Source organism: Oculina patagonica, chromosome 5 (assembly GCF_052425735.1).
Source record: "Oculina patagonica isolate OP01 chromosome 5, crgOcupat, whole genome shotgun sequence".
Lineage (NCBI taxonomy): Eukaryota > Metazoa > Cnidaria > Anthozoa > Scleractinia > Oculinidae > Oculina > Oculina patagonica.
Window position 1 is genome coordinate 20,591,285 of NC_135762.1, and position 23,387 is coordinate 20,614,671.

Sequence of the window (23,387 nt, forward strand, 5' to 3'; positions counted from 1 at the left end):
TTAAAAACCGTTTTATTTTATAAATGTCCTATACCGATCGCAATATTGGTTCCAATATGATCTATTTGTGATTTATTAAAGTATCACATAAAAACTTGGGAAATGGTATGACACTAGAACTAGAAACTGTCCTTGCAAAAGGCAGGAATAGATTTTTCTTAGAAGGCCACAAGCTCATTATTTTTATAACTTTTAAGTGTCACCCTTTTAAATGAAGTTTAAGTGACTGATTTTAAATCCATATTTTTTAATATCAGCACTAATAGTTATTCCGCAATCTGGTTTTACCGGCCCCTCATTTAAACAAACTTGAAAGAGCGGAAGCTTTGTCGGTTTAAAATTATAGCGACGCTATTCTTATGTATATAATTCATGTATGCCCCGCAATAATCAATAAATCCTAATGCATCAAAGTGCGACGCACTCAAATAAGCAGAAAGAGCTAGTTTTGAGATATTGATTTCTCCACCATAATTATAGTGACTACTCAGGGGAAACATTTCAATAAATTGCCTTGGCGGCCTGGTCATGACATATTTCGTTCCGATAAGAAAACTGTAAAAGTGGGTAGGGAGCATAAACTTGAAAATGAAAACGATATTGTTTGTTTCCTTGGCAACTTGTACAATTCTATTTTTTCAGTTTTAATTTGTGTCGGAACAATCTCTGATCGTTAGAAAGAAATATTTTGTATGTTCTATTCTTTCTTGAAACAATCAATGAAGTGTAATATTTTCATTAAGTACGTTTTTTAAGTACAACTACCAATTATTTCCCCGAGATTTGTCCCCGATTGGTAAGGTAAAAATGTTCCGGTAATAGAGTCTGTCGTTTATTTTTTGGTTGCGATTTAAGCAAACTTATTTGAGTGGGGGTTTCTGGTAGTTAGTGATATGAAAAATAAAATAATCATTTGCGGACTAATCCGGGGGACTAATGTACACGAATAATTAGAAATCGTTATTCCAGGAAACGAAAAGATACTGCAAGACCAGATATATTTAATTCATAATTCGTTCATCAGGCAGGCAAACATTTGTCATCGCTTCATGGAACGGATTGCTGTTGTCGCATCATATAATTGAACATAAAAAATAAGTGGCCCAAGAAAGCGGATTTAAATGTCGTCTTTATTCAATTTTCAAGCCAGTAATTATATATACACGCTGCTCTGATATATAGTATTACATTTAGATAGCGTCTACTCTATACTTAGATTATTGTATTTTCTGAGCCTTTCAAATGTTACTGTCAGCCATTTCAACACGACTTTCATCTGTTGCAGTCCGGCTTCGCATAACAGATCTTAATCTGACACCATCAGGCAATCTTACTTGTAGCATTTTAAAATGAAGGATAGGATTCAACACATAATTAAAATTTGACATTACCACTGCAAACAGCACTACTGTTCGAATTACAGTTCCATGGAATCTACCAATTCGAGCAATGGTATTACAAATTATGACTGGAAACCAGGAAATTAGAAAAACAGCGCATATTCTGTAAGTTAATTTGGTAATTTCGTTCTCGCGTCGTCGCTGCAAAGAACCTAAGCGAGGCAAAAGGGACGAACGCAGCTTTTTGACAATGAGAAAAATTGTGACAGCGATAATTATTACCGTAGCCACATTAGGTAATGTGGTTAGAAACATCGTGAACACCAATACAGCAGGGCTGCCAGATGAAGTTGTAGGAGGGCTATAAGGATCGAGCCGGAAACAGACAGAGCTTTCGTTGCGCAGCATTACTCCATGGGAAGAAGATAAAAGTAATGCTACAATCCAAGTAGCCAAAACTACTTTCTTGACATTAAATAATGACAAACGGCGATTTAAAGGACGAACAACGCAATCATAGCGATCGATGTCCATCAGAGACAAAGTTAAAGCATTCAGTACAGAAAAACCCATCTCAGAGGAAAATGCAATTTTACACACCAACTCCAATGACACTTGGTTGACGGGAAAATAGTTCACAGTTATCATTGCCAAAAAAGCAGGCATTTTTATCAGTGAAGACAGAAGTCCAGTTACCGATAGACTTGCAAGTAAGAAATGAGGAACTTTGCGAAGATCATGTCGTTTTTGTAGCAGAATACAGACTCGCGCGTTGCCAACAGTTCCGAACAAAATACCGCTTGTTAAGAGTATGACAACGCAGATAGCAACTTCCCGTGAAGGAGTTGTTGAAATATAGCTATTGATATCTGTAGCGGAGCGATTCATTGAAGGTTAATCTGGTAGAAAACAACGGAGAAGTATAGAACAGTCACCGTGGAAGGTTTTTGTTATTTACCAGTGCCGACTGTTTAAAAACTGAAGCCTTTTTGTCGCTGCCGGGGATATTGCTTGTAATCTTTGTGGACTTTTTTGTCGTGCCTCCTTTGGTGTCGTCTTCGTCTCCAGTAATGACGCGAATGCCCCATTTAGTAATCATTTTCCAGCTTTTTAAACTGTGAAGCCGCCTGTCAATTTATGACTTATGAAAAAGATTTATAAAAAATGGTATTACAATTGCAACTGTCCTTGCAATGGGAAGGGATGGACTTTTAAGAGGGCCAAAAGTTAATTAGTTTTTATAATTATGTGCCACACTCTCTAAATAAAGTTTGATTGATTATTTTCAATGAATATTTCTATTTCAGCCGTGGTTTCAATGGACTTTATTTGACTAATCTTGATGATGCGGCGGAAGATTTGTCAGGCTTAAATTATAGCAACGCAAGTCTTATGTATATATCCATGAATGTCTGTGAGTAAATTAATAAATCCTGGTGAATCAAAGTATGACGCACTCAAATAGGCGAAGAGGACAGAAAGCGATTATGAAAAGCTTCAGAACTAGTTCTGAGATATTTTTTCGTCAGCATAATTGTACTGACTTCCAATAAATTGCCTCTGTGGCCTGGTCATGACATATTTTGTTCGGATACGAAAACTGTTAAAGAAGTTAGGGATCAAAATAAAAAAAAAGATATTGCTTTGTTTTCCTTAGCTTTTCTTGTGTCGGTACAATTTCTGATCGTTAAAAGGAATCATTTAGTATGTTCAATTTATTCTTGAAACAATCGATAAAGTGTTATATTGTTCATAAAGTACAATTGTTTTTGTACAAGTACTGGCAATATTTCCCAAGATTTGTCCCCGATTGGTACGATAAAAATCCATTGCTTATAGAGTCTATCTTTTATTTTTTGGCTTTGATTTAAAGTAAAACAGTAGAGGGGAGAGGAAGTTATTGAGTGGGAGGGTTTACGGTTGTTAGTTATATGAAAAAATAGTCATTCGTTGACAAATGTAAAGGAATAATAAGAATTGCTTATGCCAAAAAACGAAAAAATACTGCAAGACCAGATGAATTTAACTTCTAATTTGCTCACCAAAATTCAGATTTTACATTTATTATCGCATCGTGGAGCGGGTTAAACGTTGCTGTTGTTGCGCCATAATTGAAAATTAAAAGAAAGTGGCCCAACACAGCGGATTTGACTATCGTCTTTACTTCATTTTCGGGCCAATAATTACATACACGCTGTTCTGATATACATTTATCACAATTAGGTAACGCCTATTGACCACTAAGAATTTTGTATTTTCTGAGCCTTTCAAATGTTACTGTCAGCCATTTCCACACGGCTTTCATCTGCTACAGTCCGACTCCGCATAACAGATCTTAATCTAACACCATCAGGCAATCTTACTTGCAGCATTTTGAAATGAAGGATAGGGTTCAACACATAATTAAAATTTGACATTACCACTGCAAACAGCTTCACCGTTCCAAATACAGTTCCATGGAATCTACCAATTCGAGCAATGCTATAATTTGGTAATTTCATTTTCGCGTCGTCGGTTCAAAGAACCCAAACGAGGCAAAAGCGACGAGCGCAACTTTTTGACAATGAGAAAAATTGTGACAGCGATAATTATTACTGTAGCCACGTTAGGTATGGTGCCTAGAAACATCGTGTACACAGAAACAGCATGGCTGCCAGATGAAGTGGTAGGAGAGCTATAAGGATCGAGCCGGAAACAGATAGAGCGTTCGTTGCGCAGCATTACTCCATGGAAAGAAGATAAAAGTAATGCTACAATCCAAGTTGTCAAAATTACTTTCTTTACATTAAATAATGACAAACGACGATTTAAAGGACGAACAACGCAATCATAGCGATCGATGGCCATCAGAGACAAAGTTAAAGCATTCAGTACAGAAAAACCCATCGCGGAAGAAAATCCAGTTTTACAGACCACCCCCAATGATACGTGGTGGACGGGAAAGTAATTTACAATTGTCACTGCCAAGTGTGCCGGCAGTTTTATCAGCGAAGAAAGAATTCCAGTAAATGAAAGACTTGCGAGTAAGAAATGAGGAACTTTGCGAAGATCATGTCGTCTTCGTAGCAGAATACAGACTCGCGCGTTGCCAACAGTTCCGGCCAGAATAGCGATTGTTAAGAGTATGACAACAGTGATAGCAACTTCCCGTGAAGGAGTTGTTGAAATAAAGCTACCGGTATCTGTAGCAGAGCGATCCATTGAATGTTAATCTGGTAGCAGACAACGTAAAAGTAAAGAGCTGTCACAGCAAAAGGTTTTGTACCGACTGCTTCCAAACTAAAGCCGCTAAGTCCAACGAAACAAAACTAACGCGGTGTGCTAAACGCTTTTCTCGCTGGTATATTGCAAGTTATCTTTATGTCTGAATCTTTTCCTTGGTTATCCGAGCTCTCCCTCATAAGTCTTCTTCGTCTATGACACAAATGCCCTGTGTAATCATCTTCCAGCCTTTTTATTTTTGAAGCTACCTGCCAATTCGTGATTAATTAAGATTCGCCTGAGAGCTTTATTGGAAACATTTTGACAATTGGAACCGTCCACACAATGGGCAAGGATAGATTTCTAATGCATAATGTTTTTTTATTGTTGTTTTTTTTACAATGCTCTAGCACAGCCTCACTTTGACCACTGCAATCTTGTCTAGGGTAATTGTGGTAAAACTTTGTCGGCCAGGCTACAAAAGCTTCAGAACCGTACCGCTCGAGTGTAAGCCTCCCGAGTTATGGTGCCGATTGCCAAGTGACAAATACGAGAAATCGGATTAAAAGGTTTGTGTACTCCGCGTCAAATTCAGAAAGCCTTAATGGTATATAAATCTTCATTTATCTTTCTGCTTATTATGGTGCGTCGCACTTTGATGCATTAGGATTTATTGATTATTGCGGGACATAAATGGATTATATAAATAAGAATAGCGTCGCTATAATTTTAATCCGACAAAGCTTCCGCTCTTTCAAGTTTGTTCAAATAAGGGGCCGGTAAAACCTGATTGCGGAATAACTTTTAGTGCCGGTTTTAAAAAAATATGGATTTAAAATCATTCAATCAAACTTCATTTAGAAAGGGTGACACTTAAAAGTTATAAAACTAATGAGCTTTTGGCCTTCTAAGAAAAATCTATTCCTGCCTTTTGCAAGGACAGTTTCTATTGTCATACCATTTCCCATATAAAAGCTTTTATGTGAAGCTTAATCAATCACAAATAGACCATATTCTTATTCTCGGTATTGGACTGGACTGGGACTTGCTTGCAATGGAAGCAAATGTGGGGGAAATTATTAAAAACAGCCTTATGTCATTTGCATTTGAAAAGATTCCACGCATTAGCCACCCCACTGCAAGCTAGTTTCAGTCCAATAAAGAGAATAAGAATATGGTCTATTGGCAGGCTGCTTCAAAGTTTTTATAAAGCTGTTAAGAGTGACTTTTACGAACGGCCGAGCAAGAATTTGATTTCCTGGCAGAAATTGGAAAATCGATTTTTCTTCGTTCTTTGCTCATTATTAGCTGTAAGGTGGATAAGAAACCTGATGTAGTTTGTTTCCCCTAGAGGTCTTCTAATTTTAAGAAAACAAAGAAAATCGATTTCGGTGGTCGAAGTCACAAATTTCCTAACTTTTAAACCTGAAATTAGCTATTATGAACACTACTCGCGTTCGCTTACAAAACCGCGCAGAGAAATTTGGTCACTTCCTATCAACATAAAAACTCTTTTTCTTTCGCTAGAATATAATTTCAGGGCTTTAGCGCAACTCTTCTAACTGAATAAAATGAACTGGCGAGGAATGCTTTTTACGATAACAAAAATTTGAATTAAATAGTAATTTTCAACGGAAGTATTTAGCATGTGGTATAACATTAATTTTTTTCAATTCTTGCTCAAACGTGCATACAGATATTCTTATTAAACATACCTGAGAATTGGCTCGGGTTATTGGAAAGATTCTCACTTAGAGGGCATCAAACTTCGGCAAATTTTCACAGCATGACTGTAAACTGTGTAAATACTTCTAATTGCCAAACGCCACGATAATGAATGTTTTAACCCCAAATGCTCGTCTTTCCTTCGTCTTGCCAAATGTTCCATTGCAAAATTCCCTTTTCAACGAAAGAGTGAGATAAAAAAGCCAACCTGGGTCAATTAAGGTCCATTTTGATCGCAAAACCTCTTCGCCATTTTGCCACAAGATTAGATTTTTGACTTACGTGACATAATACACGTGACATGAAACACGATATTGTGACGTAAGTGAGTCTGCGCAGTAAGAGCTCTGGGGTCGAGAAAGTCACGGAGTTAAAATAACGCAAAACAATTCTCTAGCACCGCCAACGCAGTTTGAGGAAGCAAATTGATCGTTCTGGAGTTCTGTACACACTTTCGTCAAGAGAAAAGAACCACGATAAAGGAAAATTGCTAAGGATGAAGATGCAAAAGGAATTTCGCGCTTAACAGTTGCTTTGTTGTATTTTGGAACCAAGAAATGTTTAGCTGTCAGTTAGGCTATTTTGATCGATATCACAACATTTTGTGCAACTACGATGCATTGGTAAATATGCTGCCTTCAACAACCCGAGCCAATTCTCAGGTATGTCTTAGATAAACATTTACATGTGTGTTTAAACGACAATTGAGAAAATTTGGAGTTATACCACATATTAAATAATTCCGTTGAAAACTGCCGTTTAATTCGACTTTCTAGTATCGTGAAAAGTATTCCTCACCTTTTTAATTATTTCAGTTCGAAGAGTTTTGCTTAAGCCCTGAAATTATATTTTAGCGAATGGAAAAGAGTGTCTCTGTTGATAGAAAGCATCCAAAGTTTTCAATGTGGCTTTGTTTGTGAACGCGACGAGAGTTAACGATAGCGAATTTCGGGTTGAAAATTGTGTCACTTTGAGGCTCCGATCACGAAAACTGACTTTGTTTTTTTTTCTCGAAATTAGAAGACTTCTGGGGGGAACAAAATACATCAGGTTTCTTATCTACCTAAAAGCTATTAATGAGCAAAAAAAGTGAAGGAATTTGATTTTTCAATTTTCTGCCAGTGCAAGCGCGGTTTTTATTTAAAGTCCTTCTTAAATGCTGATTACATGGGGCATTCGCATCATTACTGAAGACTATAGTTTTAGCTGCATCACGTGAAGTTTTCAGGCTTCTGTCTTCACTGCATCACATATCAACCCAGCTAATGGCCCAGCTCACAAAGAGTCTCTCGTAGCTCAGTTGGTTAGAGCGCCTAACCGGTATCTGGGAGGCCATGGGTTCGATTTCCGTCGGTGACTCAGATTTTTTCTTCGTCCCATGCTCGTGTCATTGTTGAACAATTCATCTTCATTATTTATCACCGCGCTTAAAATTTACCATCTTTATCATTTACTACAAACTTAACGATTTCGACATTGCGGATCCTAGCAGTATACAGGGCGCGTGTCACATATCAACCTAGTAACCTAGCTCACCAAGAGTCTCTCGTAGCTCAGTTGGTAAGAGCGCCCAATCGGTATCTGGGAGGCTATAGGTTCGATTTCCGTCGGGGACTCAGATTTTTTCTTTGTCCCATGCTCGTGTAATTGTTGAAACATTCATCTTCATTACATATAAATTGTAAATAAACCGGCATTATTACACTATGTTAAGACTTATTTATCGGTTTCCTCGATGTGGATAATTTCTTCGGCTTCAAGCTGATGGATTGAGAGCAAAACAGGTTCTTGTACCGCTACGGAAATCGAAAATGACTCGCAACTCGACGGCTGAATCTCAGGTTGATGCCGTTGTATTTCTGTCAACCCAGTGTCTTGTGTCCTGTTTTCTAGCTGTCTAAAATGTAAAATCTCGAAACAAGCGCGGCGAAGTTTCTTAATACGCCAAAAGTAAATTATTGGGTTAAAAAGAGAACCTAACATAATAAATGTTGTACACCAACTCAAAAGAACGCTTTCAATACGAGGTTCTATCAGATCCGATAAATCTGTCACTACACCTATCGTCAAAGGCAAGTAAGTGACTAATAGCGCACATAGAATCATTGTCAGGGTGTTGGCTGCCTTGTTGTCCTTCTTGACTCTCTTAGATTCTTCCTGGGTTAGTTGCTCAGTTCGAATGCGGTTTTTCTGACGCCGTGTCTCAGACAATATGTACCAATAAATGTAAGTTATAGCTACAGTGTAAACCAAAAAGATTATAACATACATTAGACTGTTTACTTTCTCATAAACAGAGTAATTTTTTGTCTCACCGTCTATTACAGCCAGAAATAGTTCTTGAATTGTGGTAAGCACTGTTATTGCCCAGACCAAAACTACAGCGATTATTACCCGCTGTTTTGTGACAATATCCTGATACCTCAAGGGATATTTGATGGCGATATAGCGATCTACGCTGATTAACACGAGGTGACTAAACGAGGCGAAACTAACCATGATCAGTGTTACAAGGTACAGTTTTTCCAGGGTACAGAATGGCCCGATGCCAAAGATTCGCTTCATGTCCACAGTAATTGCTACTGGATAAACAACCAGCCCAGTTGACAAATCTGTCCCCGCCAAACACGCCAAAAGTATTTGGAGTTGGTTCGCAGTCGGCGCTTTATTGTCACGGCTAAGATGACCAGCGCATTTAGCATGATCGTCGGTAGAACTGAGAGGAAACTGATACAAGTTACAGCAACTAGATTTATATGCGTGTCTCTTGCCATGTATGACTCACGCCATACAGCGCCATGGAGATAAGGGCATTCTTCTCTTTCTGTCGGATCAGAAGGAGTTGTTGATGATGAAGGCAAAGCGGAGACGGTCGTCATTTTGCGGTGATGATAAGTTAGGAAAAACAACAAAGTATGAAGGCCGGCTACCGTACGGGAGAAACACCAGTGGAAAGTGAAGTTTAAGATCAGGCTATTAACTATATTAAATGATTTTGAGCACTTAAGTCCTGAACTCGATACTTTAACTGATTGCGATATATTCCTTTCATGTTAGTTTTGAGAATTCAGTGTTAAGTCATCATTGATATAATACCATAAAGCGGTTTTCCTTTTTATGTTCCACCTACTTATGCACTTGGCAATTTTTGTTTTATATTGGGGAGGAAGTAAGGCTGATAGCATTTCTGTTCCATAATCTGCTAGCTAACTGCCACTGCAAAATTTAAAGTATTTAATGGATTTTTAAACAAGGATGCTGACAAATGACATATTGCTGACATATGACATATTTCAAAGATGAATCGTTTCTTTAAAACCTAACATTTTTAATGTCTTAAAACACCTCGGTTTTTACCGGATCTATATTGTTCAGTAAGTGTTGATTCATAATTAAATCCACTGAACACTCCAGTGAAGATCCGTCCTCCAATCTTGCTCTTAATCACACTGATTTGAAAAGCAGGAAATGAAACCGAAAACATAATATCAAAGACTTGATTGGTGAAATTTATTTCTCATGATTTTCTCACTGCCTTTTCCATAAGCAAATCCATCTTTATTCCTTGCACTAGCTAAAGAACTTACAGCGATCTTTATCAACCTGCTCACCTTTCCTTTAGTTATCTTTATGGCATGGGGATTTAACAGTTTTATGGTCTAAACTGTTCTTAAATAAGCGGTAGACAACTTTACCCATGACTGCCATGAAAAAGCATTGTTTATGACCTTCATTTGGGGTTTAAAATCAAACTTCAGATATAAATTGAAGTCCATTTTTAGGGACGGACCATTATTTTTCTGGAGGGGGGGGGATGAAAAATATTGAAAAAAATTGTTTGCAGGGCCTAAAAAGACAAAATAAATTGTTTGCAAACATCACATGTATTAAAAAAATAGGTTGCATAGAAGTCATAGAAACTTGTATTAATCTATCAATGAAAAAAAAACTTTCAAAAATGAAAGTATGAGACTAAATGTATATAGACTAAAAGTATGAAGACTAAAAGTATGTAGTTGTTTGCAGACAGTATACAGGGCTCAAATAAAATCAACATTAAATTGGACCAAATTGAATTTCAAAGTGGTCATATAGGCAATAAATTCAACTAATAAATTAGTAAATAGCTGATCCTTTTCTTAAAACAGTAACTTTATATTGCAGCAATTAAATATGAACAGTATTTTACATTTCATTGAATTAAACTTCATAAATATCTATATATACCCGTATTTTCTCAATTAAACACCTGGGGCATTAATTTTAAACTTAGCCTGGTGAACCCGACATTTATTTGACTCCTGCAGATTATTTGAGCCCGGTTTTATAAAGCAAGGGGTTTAATTAATTATTTTTGACAAACATGTATCCATCAAATATACCTACAGCTTATTATTACTCAAATAAATACCTGAGGGGTCTATTTTCAACTCCACCTTGGAGACCCGGCATTTATTCGGTACCCAGCGTTTGATTGAGAAAATACGGTTAACATATTTATTCAAACATTATAAAGAAACACAACAACAACAATGTTTACAGTATACAGTCTCTTAATAGTTTTTCAGGATCTTAAATAAAATGGTAAGTGTTTTATAAAGAAACAACAAGCTATAACTAGAAGCTTTCATGTCTAACATAAATTGGGTATAGCTTTCCTGGAGTTTTCTTCGAAAAATAGATTAAATTATTGCACTTTTCAAAAATGCAAGGACTGGACAATTAAAAGTCAAGCAACGATTTCGCTTTTTACTGCCGCCAATCTTCGTCGTGTACGTCTCAGAAAACGAAAAAGATGAGTTCAGAGGTGTTTATTGGTCGCCACCATAAAATATTAAATTACAATAATGATTGATGACAGCAAAAGCGAACCTCCTTTTTGTATCAGATCGTGGTTAAAAAAGATCGAAAAAAAAATTGTTTGCAGGAAGGTGTTGTTAGAAAAAAATTGTTTGCAGAGGTGTATAGATAAAAAAAAGTTTGCAGAGAGAAATTTTCCATCCCCCCCCCCCCTCCAGAAAAATAATGGTCCGTTCCTTAGTGCTCTTAAATAGGAATTGTTTATAAAAATGGTCCATTGTGTTTTAGGTTTTCTACAACACAAATATAAATTTGGGCTGTTCAAAAATCTGTTAAAATCCGTAACATAGTCCCTTTAAAATCAATATTCTAGCGGTGCTGTTATTTTCCGAGCACACTTTTTTAACTGACTCGCCTGGATTACCAGGCAATAAAAACGAAAATTGACGCCAATTGACTGACGACGTTTTGACGTTTCAAACACCACTTTAAAATGACTTAGATTAATAAGAAATTTTAAAAATAAGGCACCTAAAATTGACTTAATGAAAAAAAATTTGGTTAGTTGGATTATAGCATTACTTTCATTTTTCCTTTATGGAGTAATGCTCTTTCTTGCTAGATCCTTTCAGAAAACCATATAACCAGCAGGCACAAGTAACAAATATCAATTATAATGGTACATTTTTCTAACGGATATATGAGCATCCTTTTGTAACAGGTCTGGTGAAATCCGGATGGGCGAGCTTCTTTTATTTAAATTGAGACCTCACTAGCTGTGGTCATTTTTATTCCTCTCTGGTGGTGTTTACCGTCCAGCAAGAGACCTTTAGCATCACGTTTACGGCAAACGGCTGCTCGTGGTTTGAGGTTTCCCGTTTGCCGTCGTCACCAAATTTGACTTTAGCATGGCGTTGACGTCTTTTTTCTTTTTTGCATGCATATGTTTAGGAACTTCGAGCCGCCATTTTGTTTTCAACTTCTTTCGCCACTCGATTTTCTTAGTTAAAGATCATGCAAAATACATTGCTTTTTAATCACAAAAAAATACCGCTGGAGCGCCTTCTTCCTGTCGAAACCGGAACCGTAAACTGCAGACGTGACGGCAAAGCGGTGGTCACGTGACTTCCTCAGGTTCGCCGTTTGCCGTTAAACGTGATTCTAAAAGTGCGAACCCACGAGAACAAAGATGTACACATATACCTTTTCATATGCCCTGGCTATGGAAAAAACGTTGATATTATGCTTCTTTCGTCGGCTTAATCGGCCGACTCTTTTTGCAGTTAACCCCGCGCAACGGGGCCTTACTTCGGCGATCGGAGTAGAATCGGTACTTTCCTTGTGGTATCAGTCCCAGACGAGACAAAGTGTTGCAAGAGTCTCGCAAATAGATAAAAGAAATACCTGATCTTTAGAACGACATTTTGGCATATCTCATGCTATAACTGGAGTTAACTGTTATAAGCTGTTTTCCCGCCCTTTCTGATAGATACCACATGGAACCATGAAACCATGTGAACCATGAAATATTACTTAAAAAGCTTGAACATTATGGTATAAGGGGAATTGCTCTTAAGTGGTTTGAAAATTACTTAACAAATAAGAAACAGATAGTTAAATATAAGTTAGAAAAAATCAGTAAGCTTAACAGTCAAGTGTGGAGTGCCTCAAGGGTCCATATTGGAACCTCTTCTTTTTCTTATCTACATGAATGATATCTCTAGGTGTTCAGAGATATTATCTATTATTTTATTTGCAGATGACACAAATTTATTTTTCAATCATAAAAATCTAGAAACGTTACAAATGACCATGAACAATGAGCTAAGTAACATAGCATCTTGGCTTTCCGCAAATAAACTTTAATTAAATATTAAAAAAACACAATTCATAATTTTTAAATCCAGAGGGAAGAAAATAAATCAAAATGTCTCAATTAAAATAGATTACCAAGAAATTGAGCAAGTAAAGCACACAAAATTCCTGGGCTTACACATAGATAATGAGCTATCGTGGAAATATCACATTGACCAAGTTGCATCTAAAATATCAAAAATAGGTCACCAAGGGTGACATGAGTCTAATGCCGTATGGCATAGTGATACAGATTGCGCGGTTTTCGTAAGCCGGTTAAAATTGGTTAGAGGTTTGTGTTCGGGAGTTTAATTTAAAATGCTTATAGCAAGCTAGGGGCATCGTGGATGATTATGGATGAAAACGAAACAGTCATAAATGTTATATGCTTCACAAAATTTAAAGTATGAACAGGAGTTGATGTTACTTCTTCCGTATTGTCCGTAAAAGCAGAAACGATTAAACATTTGGACAAGATTGCGTGACGATTTACAAAAAGCATGTTCATTACAACAAGGGTTGAAGAACTTCACATCGTTTTCTTTCAGATTTTTCACCATTTTGATGATGACTCTTGAAACAGATTTTGCAATAAAAGCACTTGAAATAGTGACTGTTACTCCATTGTACTGTAAGCACTTAGTGACAGATTTTCCTAAAAACGGGTGTAAATGCTCACGTCAATATAATGATGACCTATTGAACGCTGGAAACTAGGCAATTATTATCGAGCTACCATACACAGGAGCGAAGACTGTTTATCATGATGTACAAATTTCGCGAATCATCACTTCCATATCAATGTAACCATTTTATGATTTTTCTAGCTGTAAGAAGAACTTAAGATCTCTGAGAGTCGTAAAAGCATGAAATTCGATTTCAGTGTATGGCAAAGGCCGGGACAGTGTAATACTGCAAAGCGGCCAAACAAACGCATTTTGATTTAGTCGCGTAACTTGATTTACATTTATCCATGTACATCTTTTATTTTTTGAAGGTTTTTGTTTGCACTGTAAAGAAAAAATTGGTCAAAATTCGAATGACTTAAATACAAAAACCGAGGTAAAGTTTTCTATTTTTTAAAACAAAATAAATATTTGGTCGCATTGTGTAAATAAACGCGAGTCGCCGTCGAAATATGTTTTCTCAAAGACGTCTTGCTTTTTAAGCAAGACGAAAACACAAGTGCTTAACTGAACTGAAAACGAAGATTTATTTTCGCAAAAAGCTTACAAATGTCTTAACTGGAAAATTATTTCGTCCTGTTCAAGTGTTGAATAATCGTGACTTGAGAAAGAACTTTTAATTATGCGTGGGAGCACGTGTCGCTGATTGGCTGTTTTTAATTGAAACTAATCGTGCGTGTCCGTACGGAGTCCGTTCTTGCAGCTGATCATTGTTTTCTACATTACAGCGAACGATTATCGATCCCGAACCATTCCCTTGGGATTGCTAACAGCTTTTTTCATATAACAAAGAGTCTAATGCGCATGCGCAAAGCGCACGCAAGCATTAGACTCAAAAATGACAGGTATACTGGCAAAGGCAAGACACTACTTATCTCTCAAAACTTTACAGACAATTTATGGTACAACCTTACTTGACATATTGTAATATTGTTTGGACAAGTACTTATCCAACAAGACTCAACTCACTATTTATGATCCAAAAATAGATAGTTAAAATTATGACTCAGTTTAAAAATTACAGAGAAAAATCTAGGCCACTATTTGTAGCATTAAAGATTCTTAATATATACAAGTTAAATATATGCCAAATATCACTTTTTATGTATTCCTACTTTAATGGTAGACTACCAAGTTATTTTTGTAATTACTATAGATTAAATGAAAAGATCCATAATCACAATACACGAACATCCTCAAACATATATATTGATTATAAAAGGACAAATTATGGGAAATTTTCATTAAAATTTAAGGGGGCCCCAAATATGGAACAATTTACCTAAGGATCTGAAGACACAGAAATCATATCGACTTTTTAAAAAATCAACTAAAGACTATATTCAAAATCATATGTATTCCTTTAATTATATAAGCTAGATTGTAATAAGTTTATTAAAAAAATAGCAAATCCCACTTTAATATATTCAATTAATACTTACATCCATCTGCTAAATTGTAATTAGTATATGTATGTATGGGGATCTTCTTACAAAAGCTCAGTAGAGCTTGCTGAGATCTCCAGCCATTATATACATTATCTTATGTAGCAGATATATTTGACATTTTGTGAAATAGAATGAATATAATGGAAATAAAGAATTATCTATCTAAAAAAAATCACCGGTTCTTGTCCGATCGCCGTTGCACGGGGTTAGTACTTGGATAGGTAACCTTGAACTGGAATAGCCCTTGTTGTGAATTTCCTTTTTTAAATGTCCCAGTGCAAACTTAGTATCTTTCAGGTCTTCCATATTCATTCTAACGGCTTCGATGATTTCGGCTTTGTACGTTTCATTGTCTCGAGCGGGGCGGGAAAGTCCTCTGTAAATTAACGAATTCCTCACTAAATATACTGGCTGCAGTCACATCTAGACTTGTAATTATAGTTAAGACGGCGTTAACTATATTAGCTATTTTGGTAATGTGACCGCTTTCCTGTTCACCCTAACTATAGTTAGAAAATTTACGCCTCGCTGATCCAAAACAATATAGACTAACTATAGTTTTACCCAAGAAGGGTTCATGGGTTAGTCTTACGTTTACAAACGAAAAACCAATCAGAATGCGACAATTCTTTTCGCACGTGCAAGGTGACATAAATATGCAAAACAAAGCGTGAAGGGAAGGAAAAAAAGAAAAACAGTATATCATATCACCAATGTTAGCAAAAATGAAGCTTGAATTCTTCGGCGTCTAGTATCCTTACTTCATTTTATTTTCTTCAACGCCGAGATACCGTGCAAAAATAGAAAAAATAGAGGAACAACTAGACACAGATCAACAACGAGGGCTGTCATGAAGTAATTTAAATTCGAAATTATTCAAAAGCTAATCAGAACTAACTACAGTTAACTGCATTGGTGTGACCGCAAAGGCGACCGAAAGCACTAACTATAGTTAGGTATGACTAACTATAATTAACCTTTAGTTACGTCGTAGATGTGACCGCGGCCACTATCTTGAAATCCCGGCTCGAGATCGACCTCGAAGGAATTTTTACTTTTTACTGTTTGTTTGTTTGTCTGTCCAATTAAACGTGATATACAGTATGGGGCCCAGTTCTCGGCCACTTTTGGCGTTAACTTGTATTTCTTACCTCAGAAGAACCGCGGGAACTTAAAATTTCGCCCAGAGCTAACTACATTATTCAGCTTTTTGTTGTAAAGCTATCGACCGGTCAATAATTAATTTTCCCGAGCAATAATAAAAATAAAAGCTCCGTTTGTGGGCCCAGTTCTCGGTCACCCGGACCCAGTTTTCGGCCACCAAAAAGCTTGTGCGTAATTTTCTGTATAAAAAGGCTCTATTAATTTCCACAGTCATAAAATCACTCTGTAAACTTATTTATGTTTTGTCGATCTCAAATTATTTTAAGAGACTTTGTTTTAACGCGCCTAGTTGCTTGCCTATGTGCAGGGTCTGGCAAACCCGCAAAACTACGTTGTGTGACCAATGCATTTAGATGGTTTATTTTGCAGTGAAAAGGTCTTGAAAGAGTTAGGTGTTGTAGAGATATTACTAATAGAAAAGTCAGCTCAAAACTTAGATATTTATTTGAACTTTATATTTAAAACATTTTTTTCTTTCATTATTGCTGCAGCAGATGAAATTATATTAAAAACAAAAGCACTAGACTGTGATAGCGAGCAGGGTGGCCGAGAACTGGCAAATACACAAAAGTCGCACGAAAAAATGTCGAAGTTAATTAAGACCAAAATATACAACGGTTCAACAAAAAGTTAACTTAAGCAGAAAGCTGAATTATTCTAAGTTTTACCTGCCAAAAATTAGCTCGTTTGGTAGGAGCTCACGGACAAAATACTAAAATTAAGTCAGCTCAAGAATAATATTTTTACTCCTTTTTAGATAATAACTTTTAGATTGTGTTAGTTAGTAATAATTACCTTTGGATCAATATTGTAGATTAGTTTTTAAATTTTTAGCTTACATTTCGATTTTAAATTAGGTTTTAACTAAATTTTAAATTAGATTATTGTTTATAGTAGATTCTTAATTTTTTAGTACATTAGAGAGGGCCACAAATTTATTAGTTGTAAAACTATTACGTGTAACCCTCTATAAATAAAGTTTGATTGATTGATTGATTGATTGATTGATTGATTGATTGATTGATTGATTGATTGATTGATTGATTGATTGATTGATTGATTGATTGATTGATTGATTGATTGATCCACGAAGTTTAAGGAGCCTTAAACAAACAAGTTTTCGACAAAAACAAATTCACGTACCTTCCCAACTCGGAAGTGTGAGCTTTCTAAAGCGAGTTGAAAGATCAAACTCAAGATACTAAGAGCACAAGAATCAGTCTATCGCTTGAAGGAAATAACTTTTTCTTTTAATTCAACTGTGGCGTGAAAAAACGCGTTGAACACAAAGTGGCCGAGAACTGGACCCGGCCGAGAACTGGGCCCCATACTGTAGTCGAGCAACCATCCACAAACAGTACTGCGGCATGTGTGGGAAAAAACGAAACAAAAATATGGTTTACTAATCCTCAGTTTAGTGACACCCCGGAGTCCGATGATAAAGGAAAGTCAAGGGCTTTTTTTGAAGAAAGTTTTTAACTCTGTTTCTTTCTTCTTGTCAGACATCTCCTGGACTGAATATGCTAATATTTACTTCTCAATTTATTTATTAATTTATCAAGTAGTTATTTAATTGATTAAATTATTGATTTATTAAAAAAATTCTTTCTCTTTTTATTTTTTTTTTAGTATCCGCATTTTGTCATCCGCCTTTTATCATCCGCCATCTGGTCAGCGTTTTACAGAGACCCGAGCAAGACTTTATTTACTCTATTAAACACTGCAAATGTACGATAAATATATCGTAAACTAGTGGTAACCACAGGTTAGAAAGTGCGGGCCTAGATAGACTGCAAAAGTTGTATAAGAAGAAGGAAAAAAGTGCAATTTTAAGATATTTTCATGTCGTCTAAAAAGTTTCATTGAAGATAACATCACAGCGAGATTTCCCGTGTATAAGCGCAGCTATGCCAACACAAACCCTATCTTACCCTACGCTATACGCTTTAAAAAATTCAATAAAATTGATGTACTTAGTTTTAAAAACACCGATCACTGCTCGTCACACACAATGATAGAATGAACATACTCGGCACACACGTGAAAGTATTTATTATGACTCCATAGCTCATCTCAGAACAACACTGATTGAACTTTTCACAAAATGAACTAGTACTTTACTTCTTCAATTTTATTTCATTCTGTTCGATAGCGAAACGTTAATATTCATACGTGAAACAGTGCACGAAGGGTAGTCTGTTCCAACGATTTGTTGGAACCCCGAACATAAGCGAATGATCTCCCATTGTGTTACATGAGCAAGGCAGCATGGTGAGATCGTTTTACAAAATCCAGGAGGAAAATTTTGCTTCATTTCAACCAAAATTCGACAAATATCCTCTGTTTAAATGCGTTGCTTTCGGAGGCAAGGCTTTGTGCCAGCTTATTTTCTCTTAGCAAGCTTCATTGTGACAGAGGCGATTGACGAAGACTCCGATTTCACGAGATAAACTACCAACTTCCGGTTGGGGCACGGTGCGCACACGCTTGGTTCGTAATCCGCTGGTCACCGTCAAGATTAGGGTTGCAGGCCTCTCTTGGGCCCGCAAATACGTTCAAAAAAAGCAAAGAACCGACTTACTTTCCGGGCATTTTTGAGATCCTTCTGCTCAAAAGTTTTTAGACTCCGTGTTTCAAATGAAAAGTAGTAAGCTCCGGTTTTAGCCTCAAACTGTTCCACAGTGTTTCACAAACTTTCAAAGAACTAGCGACAAATTCTCTGGAATCGCCAAGAGGTGAGCTTCAAAACCATCAGGCCACAGTCACGCCACCGGCCTCATTCATGTTCCAATCACGTGCTTTTCACATTGATCACAGTCAGCTTGATGTATCCCTTGAGCAAAAATATTTTTGGGGATCACTTTCTTGGGGAGCTTGGAAACCAGGCTTGATTTGGTAGCCAAGCCTTCTCCTCACACTATGGCTTGTTTACAGACAACAGCGAAATTTTCACAGAATATCCACTGAGACTTCTTGAGCGTATCAAATGTTTATTTACAAATGTCAAGAGATTCCAAAAATTATTTTGGTTTTCTAGTTGACGATCGAAATATCCGAACTTCGGTATACCATAAAATCGCTATGTTCTCCACACTTAGAAAAATTTTTGCTCAGCCCGGAAGTAAGAAATATTGAAACAGAAAACCTCACGCAAACGAATTGCGAATGAATGGATGAATATCTCTATTTGCTTCAATAACCCAACGAGAATATTCGATGTTTGTTTAGAAATGCCAAGCGATTCTTAAAATTATTTTGGTTTCGAAATGGACGAATTTTTCGAGCTTGTGCATACCATAAAATCGCTACGTCCGCTCTTCTTTCGATGTGCTATACAAAAGAGATACATTTGTTCTTCTTGTGTTGCATCACTAACCAGCCAATGAAAATCGTATTAAGAGTAAGGGAAACTGCGGGTGTATAACAAATGTGTCTATCACAGTGGCAGTCTTTAGATCAATAGGTCATCTTTGAGATATTAAACGTGTCCAGTGTGCTTTTCTGCGTAATTGAAAAGAAAGGGATGTTAGGGATTATTAGTCGCCTTTTGAATTACGTCAGTCCTCAAACATGACTGCCAATACTTCCGTGATATCCACACTGTGTAGAAAACGTCGGCTGCTATTCAGCTTATTGGAGGTTGTCAGAAAACAACACCGATAAAAACTTCGGTATACGGTCTATTAAAAGTACTAAACCTGCTCGAAAAAATGTCGTTCGTTGGAAAGGTAAGATTGCGTGACTAGCAAAAAAATCACTTCTAAGCAATATGCTAATGTTGAGTTTTTCCAAGAAATTGGTTAGTCCAATGTACGTGCGACATAATGTCATTATCTCAAAAGTTTCTTAGAAATTGAAAGAAATCATATTGCCTTTTGAAATACGCGAGTAATCGCTATAAATTCCTGACCGTGATCGATCAACAAAACTGTGTTGCATCTATTTGAAGCAAAAATTACCAATTTAGTTTTTCGTTGAACCTGAGACGATGGCTTGTTCAAGTTACGGTAGTGCTGATGTCACTTGTTATGTTCCTAGTGGCGGTCATCTCCATTCTCTTTCCGTACCAGCCAACACACGGATAACAGATCTTGGCAGAATAATACAAGAAGCAAACTTACACGAAAAACTGCCAGATAGAAACAACGAAAACCTTCAACCAAGGAGTGTCATATTGGTGATAGGGCAACAAGGCAATGAAGCAGAAAGTAACGATGAAATAGCCCTCATCGATCAGGCATCAGATTGCAGCCATTCTTCAAGTGCCAAACCTAACAGAACAGAAGAAGAAGCGTCCATCGTTAATTCCAACCATCCCGGGTCAGATTACACAGATGACGAAGCGCTAGTAGCGCAAAGATTAAGCCTTAAAGGTTCTAGTCTGTATATTTACATGTGGTCGACATTTCAGTGGATCGAGCCAAGAGAAACAGGAAGTTATTCCCGTAAGCTTCCTTTTGAGTTGTGCAAAATTATGAGGGCAGTTGTTGCCTTAAGTTTATGGGCAGCGATGGGTTTTGAGATATTTAATCTAACTAACGGTTTACCAGCTCTTTTGGCAAGTACAAATACGTTCACCTCAATTGTGGCAGTCACGCACCGCTTGCTTTGGACACTACGCTACGTAATTATTCATCATCTTGGCTTGTATTTTTTTCACGTTCATCGAGGACATATAAATGACATACTATCTAACACTTACCGCGTTTCGTGCATTCAGTGGCAACGATCACATCGTCTAATCCGGGACCTCATGGCAGTTACGGCGTTTGTTCTTCTTGTGTTGCCCTTATTACAGAAAGTGATTCCAATTTTCATAGAACGTGGGAGTGGTATTCCACGAAACTGGGACGTCAGTGTGGAAACTGTGGAGTTTTTTGTTCTTGTTTATAGTCGAGTCATAGCTATGCCAATATTTTTCTTCCTTATTCTTTTAATTCAAATTCACATCCTGGAACTGGAGAACTTTAATGAGCAGATTCAGCAGAGTTGCACAACTATAACAGAACTCCTGAAGAAATACAAAGCATTGACAAAGAGAATTCAAAATTCTTCCCAGGCATTCCAGCCATTCATCATAGCGCTTCTATTCCTGTTGGTGCTATGGGGAACAATCAGCGTTTATTCCAGTGTGGAGATGTTCGAGCGTATTCCATCGTCACAGAGTAGCTTCTATGGTGTAGTTCTCTCCGAGTCTTTGGGAACATTTGTGGTGTTCCTTTGCGAGACAGTGTTTCTTTTCTCCCTCCCATTGTATAAACTAGGGCAAGTCAGTTCGCAGCTCAGCCACTTGATTTACACCGTTACGACACTTGACTGTGATGATCAACATCGAAGAGGATTTGCTTTTAATACAGAGGAAAAGAAAGTATTGTTTACTGGTCTGCTAGAGAGGCACCAACAATATGGAAATGTTGGATTCAAGGTCGCTGGTCTTAAACTTACACAGCTTAAGTCTGTATGGCTTACTCTTCTTGGTCCAGTTATTGTCTTTGTCGGGAACTTCCTTCTCAAAGAGCATTTTTAAGCCAGTTTACTGCCACAGGGATTTTTAAATTTCCGTAACATTTCTGGAAAACCAGTTCATCACCTGTTAAAATAATGTATTCTTTTGTTGAATCAGATATTGATTATCATTCAATCACCAGAACTCCACAGCTTCATTGTATATTTAGTTTTGGTGCTGTTGTGGAGTTTTATGTAAATATTGCAGCGAAATTGCACCGGGTTCGCTCAGACATGTCTTCTAGAAAGCAGCAATTATTGCTGTTTATTATGTTTTACGGCTTCGCTAGGTTAAATTAGGTTTAAATTAGGAAAACGATTTTAAATCACAAATGATCGATCACTTTTTAGGGCTCCTGCTGTGTGTTAAAAATAACCCATACCAACTGGCGTTTGAAATTTAATGAAATCTTCAAACTTGGTGTATTGTTTACGAAACACTGAAATTATCAAATACTACTCGAGGGCACTTTAATTACTTCATTGTTAAAGAGCTTTAAGGCTTCCGTTTTAGAAGTCTATTAACTTGTGCTTTGCGTCTTGGAAACAGACAACTACATAAGTGTCTGCCGTCAATATCACTTGCATTTTGTAAAGTGTGATAATCAAATATTTTATCGAGCTTTTCGTCTTTTGTCTGCCATCAAAAATTTTCACCAAACGCGAAAGAAACTTAAATCGACAAACAGATTAGAAATTCTTTCATCTGAAGACGAATTAGCGAGGTTGACTTTTGAAGCAAGTTCTACGGAAAACAAGAAAATCACGACAATGGTTGTTTACAATTGATTTCGGGAAGATATGCAAAGACCCGTCATTAAAGTCACGCACCTTTTAGAAAACGTACGTATTACTAATTTGTCAAGGTGAGAAAGTTAGAAAGGATTTGAGGCGTTTGTACACTAACGGCTGTTTTGTTATTTGTACATACCTGTAAAAAAATTGCTGTTCTTTTGAATTCGGAGAATGTTTTGTTGCCAAATGGACGTTCCTTGCGTTGAAGAGATGGCGGTGTTTCCTTAAAGCTAAGTCCAAATACAACTTTCTGCTCGTTGCAAAGATGATTGCTTTGTAAACAGAGACAAACAACAAACACGTGAAACAAATGCTAGAATCATGACTTCATGACTATAACTAACTGGACGCAAGGAGACGCCATGATGAATTCCAAATCTCGCCGAACTGCTCAGACGTATTCTTGGCGGAATACGGGCAAACCGGACGTGAGCAAGGCTAAAGTCTGCTTTGCGAACAATTTGGAAACTGTACATGAGGTCCCATACAATTGCAACATTGACAAGAAAGCGAACTTTCGTCTCAAATTACCAGATTTTAAAGCCCACAGATACACACCTCTTGTTTTTCGAGATCCTTACGCGAAGCCTTCAAAAAGGACAAAAGGTGCGACGTTCGATATGTTAGTGAGCGACGCTGTGAAACTTCCGTTTATTAAAACGAAAGCTACTGACGGTGCCAAGAAAGTCACTTCAAAGGTGGGAAAAGAAACGAAGGAATCGCTCGACGAGCCGCACTTGTCGAAAGCAAGTGAAAGAACTTCAGAAAAGTTTCAAGTTGGCAATATAATACATTTTAAATATGGTGACTTTATACTAAGAAAAATGGACAGAAGTACGACTTTAAAAACAGAATATTCACTGTAAAGT

General features: G+C 37.0%; 1 protein-coding gene across 1 annotated transcript; it reads left to right on the forward strand.

Moving 5' to 3' along the window:
* Nucleotides 1-19,591: 19,591 nt before the first annotated feature.
* Nucleotides 19,592-22,010, forward strand: LOC144653174 (uncharacterized). Its single transcript, XM_078513114.1, has one exon. The coding sequence runs from the start codon at nucleotides 20,207-20,209 to the stop codon at nucleotides 21,743-21,745; it is 1,539 nt and encodes a 512-aa protein (XP_078369240.1). The 5' UTR covers nucleotides 19,592-20,206; the 3' UTR covers nucleotides 21,746-22,010.
* The last annotated feature ends 1,377 nt before the right edge of the window (nucleotides 22,011-23,387 follow it).

Coding starts and splice junctions, on each gene's coding strand:
- LOC144653174 (XM_078513114.1), top strand. CDS start 20,207: ATGGCTTGTTCAAGTTACGGTAGTGCTGATGTCACTTGTTATGTTCCT.